This window comes from Penaeus chinensis, chromosome 4 (genome assembly GCF_019202785.1).
Source record: "Penaeus chinensis breed Huanghai No. 1 chromosome 4, ASM1920278v2, whole genome shotgun sequence".
NCBI lineage: Eukaryota > Metazoa > Arthropoda > Malacostraca > Decapoda > Penaeidae > Penaeus > Penaeus chinensis.
Window position 1 is genome coordinate 7885483 of NC_061822.1, and position 10000 is coordinate 7895482.

At 42.7% G+C, this 10000-nt stretch overlaps 1 protein-coding gene across 5 annotated transcripts in view; it reads right to left on the bottom strand.

Annotated features, from left to right (window-relative positions):
* Nucleotides 1–2367: 2367 nt before the first annotated feature.
* Nucleotides 2368–10000, bottom strand: part of LOC125047386 — a 37054-nt gene continuing 29421 nt past the window's right edge. For all 5 annotated transcript variants that reach the window (XM_047645595.1, XM_047645612.1, XM_047645596.1 and 2 more), the window contains 3 exons: nt 7265–7508; nt 6359–6643; nt 2368–4864 (listed from right to left, as the gene is read on the bottom strand). In XM_047645595.1, coding sequence (XP_047501551.1) covers nt 4683–4864; nt 6359–6643; nt 7265–7508 — 711 coding nt within the window. In that variant the 3' untranslated portion in view covers nt 2368–4682. The remainder of the gene's footprint in view (nt 4865–6358; nt 6644–7264; nt 7509–10000) is intronic.

A 10000-nucleotide genomic window follows, 5' to 3' on the forward strand; every position in this document is an offset into this window, starting at 1 on the left:
AGAGAGAGCTGGGGAGAACATAAAAGAGAGAGAGAGAGGTGGGGAGGAAATGAAAGAGAGAGAGAGAGGTGGGGAGAAAATGAAAGAGAAAGAGGGTGGAGGTGGAGAGGGAGAGAGAGGTGGGGAGAAAATGAAAGAGAAAGAGGGTGGAGGTGGAGAGGGAGAGAGAGGTGGGGAGAAAATGAAAGAGAAAGAGGGGTGGAGGGGGAGAGGGAGAGAGAAGTGGGGGTGGGAAGTGAGAGGGAAATGGTGGTGGGAAGCGAAGAGAGGGGGGGGGAAAGAAAGAAAGAGAAGGGAGGAGAGAAGTGAGCGAGAAAGAGCGATGGGGGAGAGTGAGTGGCGGGAGAGGAGGGGAAAGGGAAAGGGAGAGGGAGAGGGTGGGAGGAGAGGGAGAGGAGAGGAAAGGGAAAGGGAGAGGGTGGGAGGAGAGGGAGAGGGAGAGGGAGAGGGAGAGGTGGAGAGGAGAGGAGAGGAAAGGGAAAGGGAAAGGGAGAGGGTGGGAGGAGAGGGAGAGGGAGGAAAGGGAAAGGAAGGGGGTGGGAGGAGAGGGTGGGAGGAGAGGGAGAGGGAGAGAGTGGGAGGCAAGGGAGAGGGAGGGAGGAAAGGGAGAGGGAGAGGGAGGGAGGAAAGAGAAGGGAAGGGGGTGGGAGGAGATGGAGAGGGAGGGAGGAAAGAGAGAGGGAGGGAGGAAAGGGAGAGGGAAGGAGGGAGGAAAGGGAGAGGGAAGGAGGGAGGAAAGGGAGAGGGAAGGAGGGAGGAGAGAGAGAGGAAAGGAGTGGAGGGGAGAGGAAAGGAGAGGAGAGGAGAGGGAGAGGAGAGGGAGAGGAGAGGAGAGGAAGAGGAAAGGAGAGGAGAAGAAAGGGAGAGGAAAGGAGAGGAGAGTAGAGGAGAGGAAAGGAGAGGAGAGGGAGAGGAGAGGAGAGGGAGGGAGGAAAGGGAAAGGGAGAGGGTGGGAGGTGAGGGAAAGGAAGGGGGTGGGAGGAGAGGGAGAGGAAGGGGGTGGGAGGAGAGGGAGAGGGAGGGAGGAAAGGGAGAGGGTGGGAGTAGAGGGGGAGGGAGGGAGGAAAGGGAGAAGGAAGGAGGGAGGGGACAGAGAGGAGAGGAAAGGAAAGGAGAGGAGAGGAGAGGGAGAGGAAAGGAGAGGAGAGGAGAGGAGAGGGAGAGGAAAGGAGAGGGAGAGGAAAGGAGAGGAGAGGAGAGCGAAGGAGGGAGGAGAGGAGAGGAAAGAAAGAGGGAGAGGGTGGGAGGAGAGGAGAGGGAGAGAGAGGGAGAGGGAGGGAGGGAGGGATAGAGAGAGAGAGGGAGGGATAGAGAGAGGGAGGAGAGGAGAGAGAAAGGAGGGGAGAGGGAGAGAGGAGAGGAGAGAGAAAGGAGGGGAGAGGGAGAGAGGAGAGGAGAGGGAAGGAGGGAGGAGAGGAGAGGAGAGAAGAGGAGAGGAGAGGAGAGGAGAGGAGAGGAGAGGAGAGGAGAGGAGAGGAGAGGAGAGGAGAGGAGAGGAGAGGAGAGGAGAGGAGAGGAGAGGAGAGGAGAGGAGAGGAGAGGAGAGGAGAGGAGAGGAGAGGAGAGGAGAGGAGAGGAGAGGAGAGGAGAGGAGAGGAGAGGAGAGAAGAGAGGAAAGAGAGAGGGAGAGGGTGGGAGGAGAGGAGAGGACGAGAGAGGGAGAGGGAGGGAGGAGAGGAAAGAGAGGGGTGAAGAAGAGAGGGAGAGAGGAGAGGAGGGGAGAGGGAGGGAGGAGAGGAGAGAGAGGGGAGGAGAGGAGAGAGAGGGGAGAGGGAGAGGAGATAGAGGTAGGGAGGGAGGGGAGAGGGAGGGAGAAGAGGAGAGAGAGGGGAGAGAGGAGAGGAGAGAGAGGGAGGAGGGGAGAGGGAGAGAGGAGAGGAGAGGGAAGGAGGGAGGAGAGGAGAGGAAAGAGAGAGGGAAGGAGGGAGGAGAGGGAGAGGGAAGGAGGGAGGGAGAGGGAGGAGAGGGAGAGAGAGGGTGGTAGGAGAGGAAAGGAGAGGGAGGGAGGAGAGGGAGAGGGAGAGGGAGGGAGGGAGGGAGGAAGGAAGGAGAGAGGGAGGAAGGAAGGAGAGAGGGAGGAGAGGAGAGGGTGGAGGAGGGAGGAGAGGGAGAGGGAGGGAGAAGAGGAGAGGGAGGAGGGAGGAGGGAGAGAGAGAGAGAGGGTGAGAGGGAGGGTGTGTGTGTGTGTGTGTGTGTGTGTGTGTGTGTGTGTGTGTGTGTGTGTGTGTGTGTGTGTGTGTGTGTGTGTGTGAGTATGAGTATGAGTATGAGTGTGAGTGTGAGTATGAGTATGAGTATGAGTATCAGTATGAGTGTGTGTGAGAGTGAGAGTGCCCACACACATAAATGCATAAATAAAACAATTTCTCATGTTTGTATATTTATTTATTCATTTTTATAGCATGAGGCCAAGGTGATTATGTAATGCCTAAGATGATCTAGATTCCATGACACATAATGACTGATAATTTCAATCAGATAATATATCTTCTGCTTCTCCATAACAGCAGCATGATGATAGCATCTCTAACAAAGAACATCCATCTAACCCAAAATGGTTCCCAGAAAGGTAACAGAAATAAAGCTATAACTTCCATACTGTAGTGTGTGTACAGGTCAAGATCATGAAGTCCCTATTAACTTGAACTGGGAATAATATGCTTGAGCTCTTCATTATATGCATTAAAAAGGTACAGGGATGGATTTCTGCTACATCCCACTGAAACAGCAGCAAATGCTCTTAAAAGGAGGATAATTGTTTGTAATGTATCATGTATACAATGTTACACACAAATATTTTCAAAGTGGTTTTGATCTCCAGTAAGTGTGTTTTATCCTATAAATATGAACCTCTGGGTTAATTCCTGTGTTTTGTCGCCTCCACAGAAGCTGGTAAGATTGAGGGTGAAAACACATTAGCGTAAATGCTGTTATTGTCGCCTGTAATTATCATTGTCATATGGGAAACAACTCTCACACATTTAACAGGCAATATATTTCAAAAAATCATGATTATACAAAACCTATCAATGGCTATCATTGGGAGGGTAGGGATTGGGGGACCATATGTGAAATAGGGTCAACAAATTATCTTTTTTCTCTATGCAAGAAGTTTCAAATATAATATTTTAATAATAAATATCAACAAGACAAAAGTATGGAAGCAGCATTCATAAAACATAAAAGAGTAAAGATATGGCAACAAAAATAAAGCTCAATCATACCTTATAATTGTACATAAAATTTGATTTTGGCATCACTATATTTACAATATAAAATTATAATAGATATAAAATACTCTCTCAAGAGTACAGAATAATGATACTTGGTTTGGGAGATGTAAGCTTGGAAAATTTAGATTTAGTTTTAGATAAGAAAAAATAAAAATAAAAATGCATCATGAGCAGCATTTATCTACAGTAATAAAATAAATACTTCAATCCATTTTTTTTTCTTTTTTTTTTTTACTTGGTATGTTATGATACAGAAAATTTACACCAAGAACCCTCCGCAAGGCCTCACACCCTGTGAGGCTGAATCTATTTAGTTGTCCAGTTAAAATCAACAATATTAATGATAAATATGAAGCAGAAATATTAGCTGTCACGTTCATATTAGTTGTTTCCATAACTGGACAGAGATAAATGAAGAGTAAACAGCATTGACATGGATATGGTAGTAATAAGAAAATCATTCAAAATTAGACCAAAATATACAAAAGAAATATATATATATTAAACCTTCCTCCTTTTGAAATTACAACAGTGTGTCTACTGAATATGTCGCTTGCCATCCTTGAAGAGCAACTAGGAAAGCGCTCCAGTTTGATTTCTGACTCAAATTATTCCTTTACTAATATGTCCTTTTCCAGCATTTAACAGTGAAATTCAGGTCTGACATCTGCATCAACCCAAGCCATCACAATCATTAGAGAAGTTATTAAGCATCTACAACCTTGCAAAAGAAAAGAAAATAAGAAATAAGCAAATGAATAAATAAAACGGAAACACTGCAGAAGCCTCTGACATGCCGGGACAAATTCTATTATTCTGGCTTTCTCCTTTTAACCAAGACTGGATACACAAGTGAAAAGCAGAGTATAAGAAGTTCCTTACAAATCACATAAACCCCCTGGACTCGAGCTCTCAGTAACAGCCAGATTTGTTTCTTCAAATGTTATGAATCTCAATTTGATGTAGCATCAGTATTGAAAATGACAACAGTTTCCCTAACAGTATGAAAATGTCAATGGCAAAAAAAAGGAAAAATAAAAAGAATATATACATAAAAACAAATGATAGTTTAAGAAAGACAAGCAACAATATCAATAGTACCAATCATGAAAATAATTAAATAAATTTCTGGTATACACTTCCACAATTTGATTATTCAGAGAGAATGAAGCAATGAATGTCTTTTTCTAAATGTGTTTTCTATATCCAATAAAAAGTGAAGGGGGGATATATCTACAAGAAATAATTTGCTATCACAAAAGCTCCTCACTGCCCAAAGGAGAGCTCACTCTTCTGTACCATATAAGGAAGTGTGAGAACTATTAACAAGGAAAGGAAAGAGGGGGATGCACCCTCGTCAGCAAAAATACCGAAGTATTCTTTCTGTAAACAAAGACTTGACTGTTGGATTTGCAAAACTTTGCTATAATCATAATACAGAAACCACTGCTACTCCAGTAATGGCAACTCTTCTGCTTGTGTAAGGGTGTGAATATGAGGGTTGTCTGAACGCATAAATATGGTGACCCCAGACTGGTATGCTGCTGGAATGGCAACATGAGAAGTCAAGTGCCGGCGACCTTGAACCACAGGAGGTGCAGCTTGTTCTTTTAACACACCTACTACTTGACCTGCAAACAGAATGAACATGATTAATAACCAGCATACATCCAATGTCAGTTAGATTCTAATGAATAGTATCTTTTCAAATCTCTTAATTATCTTAGGGAACTCTTTCAAAGAGATTCTATATGTGAAGCTTGGAACAACTAAGAAGACTAGTCTTCAAATATTGGGCAAGAATACAGTTACTTTAGTCTGGAACGAAAAACATTTGAGGATGATCACAACTTCTGCTGACAGAAAAGATTGAATATGGTAGGATAAAAGGTATCCACAGGAATAATACTTCAAAATAAAAATTGAATCTCTCCAAAGGGGCCCATAGAGACATTTCTCTATGTGCATATTGCTTTCTTCATCTAACACTTAGTTTTACATTCATATCTCAAAAGTTCTACAGCAGCTCTCTTCCTATGACAATTTTGATAATAAAATATGTCTATAATGCAATTAACCCTATTTTAGTTAATAATGAATATGATAATGATAATGATAATAATAACAATAAATATAATGATGATGATAATATTAACCCATTGGATCTGGGTGCTTTGCTGCTGGGCATGTGGTCCAAAATCTGGGCATTAGGCTTAGTTGAGTGGTTACTCTCACAAGTGTGTGGCTTGTAGGCTTAACCCACACACTCATGGGTGGTGTCAAGACTCCTTGCCTCCCCTTTGCAGTGTTATTTTCTCTCTCTCTCTCTCTTTATTAATAAGTATTTTTGTTTATTTGCCATTTTTCAATGTCTATATTTGTCACTTGATATGCTGTATCGAGATGGTAATGGACTGTTTTCCTTGCACAGACTATCATCTCTCATGGTAGTCCATAATTCAGTGCACTAATAATAATCATTAATGTTTTGTTATTTGTGTCATTATCTAGTTTCTTTATGAAACAAAATTTTCTGTAACAAAACCTGCCCCACCACTCAGGATGGGCAAGGAACAGGATTTGGAGCATGGAAATAGTGTCTTCCCTGGAGCCAGTGCTCTCCAGCCATGGCTCATGGATGGTACATTCCGCACTCATTTACTGATAGGAATAAAGCATGAGCCCCTTCCAAAAATGCGCACTGAGTCTAATCGCCATCTAAGAGCTATGTGCACTAGGTGAGCCATTCGTGTCACTCCATCCTTCTGGTGAAATTTTTGTGAAAGCCCTCAGCCAAATTTTTCTATGATGGCATGTTTAAGTCATGTCAACCAGATCCAAGGGGTTGTTAATAATAATAATAATAGTAATAATAATAATAAAAATAATTCTTACAATAGAATAATAATCATGATAACATTAACAATAATAACAACAAAATGATAATAACCGTAACAATAAAATAATAATAACAATAACAATGATGAAGATGAAGATGATGAGGTTAATGATGATGACATCAACTATAGTAGTAATAATAATAACAGCAACAATAATAATAATAACAATAACAGGATGCAAAGTACAAATGTTAGATCAGAGAAAACTTTTTATAGAAACTTTACCTAGAACATTCATCTCTCTCCATCTTGGGTCAGGCTGTTGGGTCAATCTAATGAGCTTATCACCCTGGCCCCATCTATTTACAACATCTGCTCTGCGGACCAACAACACAGAATCTGTGCAAAGCTGGTCCCCAAGTAGGCAATCAGAGACACATTCTAATGGGTTGGTGAGGTAGATACCCTGAGGACCAACGCCAAATATCATTTGATGGTGCCAGGCATCGGGTACTGTCTGGCCTGGAGCAACACCCACTTGCAAATTTAAAGTGGCCAAAGGCACTCCACCTGGAAAGTCAAAAGCTTTTTAGTTCTGTAATAATTAATTCAACACCTAAAATCTATTTACTTTAACCAGTTTCTGCCGGGCCACACCTTGCAGCATCATAACAAACCGCTCAATCTGCAGATTGCGGCTGTACACTGCGGCAATGTGCCAAAGCGCCACAAGCCAAGTATTTGGCTTGATGTAGCAAACTCCCACACTCAAAGGCGGCTCATTGCCATTAATCTCCAGAGAGTAGAGTTTTTATTTATTTTCTTCACCCGGCAGAAACGAGTCAAAAGTAAGTAAAAAAGTATAATTATAAACCATTTAATATTGTTAGTAAGTAGAAAGACGAAAGTGAGAAAGGTGATAAATATGCTTTCTCATCACTTGAAATCAGATCTATCTACATCACGACCTGTTACTACTTCTGAGAGTTCTAACAGTTAATACTGAATATATAACCCTGCATATACTCTATTATTTAAAAGAATTATTATCTCACTAGGATGTTTCCCTTTTTCATTTCTTTATAAATTATCTACAAAGGAATTCATTAGCATACATATATATTAAAAGCTGAACTTCCAACCATACCAAACTAACAAACAGCATAATCTCAAGTTAGAACACAAACTCACCCCTGCTTATCCACTGGGCCAACCACCTAGACAGCTGCACAGCCCTCTTAGGAAACATATGGAAGAACTTGGCCTTCACAGTGCCCTTTGACAGCTTGGTCACACCATCAATAAGATCCCTGTGAGTAGTACCAGCTACAGAGCGGGAGAGCAGGTAGTCTACGACCGGCGCAGTCTCTGCTCGTAACCTGGTTTTGATACTCGCCTGCACTTCCTCCACTGTACAGGGGTAGTCTAAGGCAAGCTGTAAAAATAAAAATTATCCATTACTATCAATCCCAGCAGAAAGAAAGGAAATTAAAATTATTTTAAAAGCTTACCCTCTTACAGCCCTTTTATCATGCACGGTTTGCAAAATGGCTGGATGCTTCTGTGAAAAATTTGGCTACAAAAATATAAAATATACCCAATTTAATTAGTCTACAACTATGTGTAATAACAATAACAATAAGCAACATTGCATTGGCTGTAATTTTTAAGTTTACGTATTATTTTTATGTTTATGTATTATTCAATTTTCTAAAATGGTAGCATACGAATGACACGTACTACTTGAACTAGTTTATATCTCTTTAGGGAGTGATTATACGAGTGTGAGTTCCCACAGTATGGGCGGGTTTTGTAGGTGGAATTGAGTTCAAATCCAGTTGGTTAAGGACTGGGCAGTCCTGAGTTGCGGGAACATCGTGGAGTGCTGGTCTCGGTTCCAGATTATGTGTAAGCAAGTAGGGAACGAGGGGAACCTGAGGTCCAATGAGAGAGCCGAGAGGTGTCTGTGTCAGCCTGTCAGGTCTCCGCAGTGAATTGAGAGAAGCGTAAGCAAGTAGGGAACGAGGGGAACCTGAGGTCCAATGAGAGAGCCGAGAGGTGTCTGTGTCAGCCTGTCAGGTCTCCGCAGTGAATTGAGAGAAGCGCCTGCTGGTGAGAGTGTGAGCACATGGCTGTGGACCTGATGTGACCTAACCTAGCAAGTATACTGAGCTTCAGGTTGCAGGGTCATGCTGCTACAGTTACATCCCCCTCCCGAGAGTGAGCTAAGTGGGGGAGTGATATGCCATGAAGTTTCCCTCCAGGTTCACCAGTGTAGTAGAGGGGTATGCATCTATCACTTGAACTGATCTATATCTCTTTAGGGTGTGATTGTAGTGGGTGTGGGTTTACACTGGTATGAATGGGTTCTGTAGGTGAAGTGGAGATCAATGGGGGAGATGGGAGGCTCTCCAGTCAGCAAAGGAATGGGCAGTCCTTGTGTTGCTGCTGCTGTTGATGTCTGCTGGAGGATTGTAGAATGCTAATCTCAGTGCCTATCTGGATTCTGCGGCTTAAATACACAAGTGCTGTGTAAACAAGCAGGGAACAAGGGGAGCCTGCGGTCCAATTAGAAAACCGAGAGGTGTCTGTGTCAGCCAGTCAGTACTCTGCAGTGAGTTGACAGAAGCACCTGCTTGTGAGAATGGAGGACACTGCTGTGGACCTGATATGGCAAGTATGTTGAGCTTCAGGTTGCAGGGTTGTGCTGCTACACAATACACTCTGTGCCACTGGTCACAGAAGACAGGAATACAATCCTGAGCATGGAAATAATGCCCTACCTGGAGTTAGCGCTCTTCCAACAATGACTAACAGATGGTACATTCTACCCTCAGTGGAAATAATGCAATAGTCCCTTCCTAAATGCCCACTGTCTCTTAATCTTCCTCCAAGGAGCACTCATGATAAGGAACTTCCATTACTCCAGCCCTAAGCCACAATTTTGTCAAGACTGCATAGTCCTGTCACCCAGCCTTTAGCCTGTACTTGTGTTAACACAGTCAATGTGGAAAAAAGTTGATAAAAAATGAAGTATAGGCAGTTAAGATTTGAAACACTGAGGATAAGTTCACATAGTCCTGTACATCATGGTCGTGGTTGCCCTGTCAAAACTTGCACTATGAAAGCAGCATAAGTAGTGTACTCTATTATATTTCATCCTATTTAGCAGGTTTCCATCAGCCAATCCCATGATACCACCTGTGCCTGAGCTAATGACACAATTGCATTTTCCTGCCTCTACCTTCCTGTGAATAAAATGTATTGAGTGTGAGGTAGTAATTTTGGTACTTGTATAGTATATTTCATCCAGCCAAACCCTAGATCTCTATCTCCTCCTGCATCCTCCTTTCCATACAAATATATATCAAAGAGGTACTTCCTGGTACATCATCTTACTATTATTATCACTTATAAATACCCCTAAAAACATACTTCAGTATTTCATGTGATATAAATTTTTATCATTATTTTATGTTTTATTTACAAATTCATATTAAACTTTCCCTCAATTTATTCACACACAAGAAGTAAATATGAAACTCTTTCAACTCTGAGCTCTGTTGACACTCTTTGTATTTGATATATGGCAATGAAATATGGTATAAAATTGTAGCTTAGGGAACAGGTAAGCTGCAGTTTCTGTGGCTCTTCACCCGTTTCTGCCGGGTGAAGAAAATTAATAAAAATTTTACACTCTGGAGATTAATGGCAACGAGCCGACTTTGAGCGCAGGAGTTCGCTAAATCAAGCTAAACGCCCAGCTTGAAGCCCTTTGGTGCGTTGCAGCAGCATACAGTCGTACTCCGCAGACCAAGCAGTTTGTTATGATGCCGCAAGGTGTGGTCCAGCAGAACTGGGTTAACCTGTATCTGCCGGGCCATGCCTATAGCTGTCATAACAAACCACTTGATCTACCAGTTACGG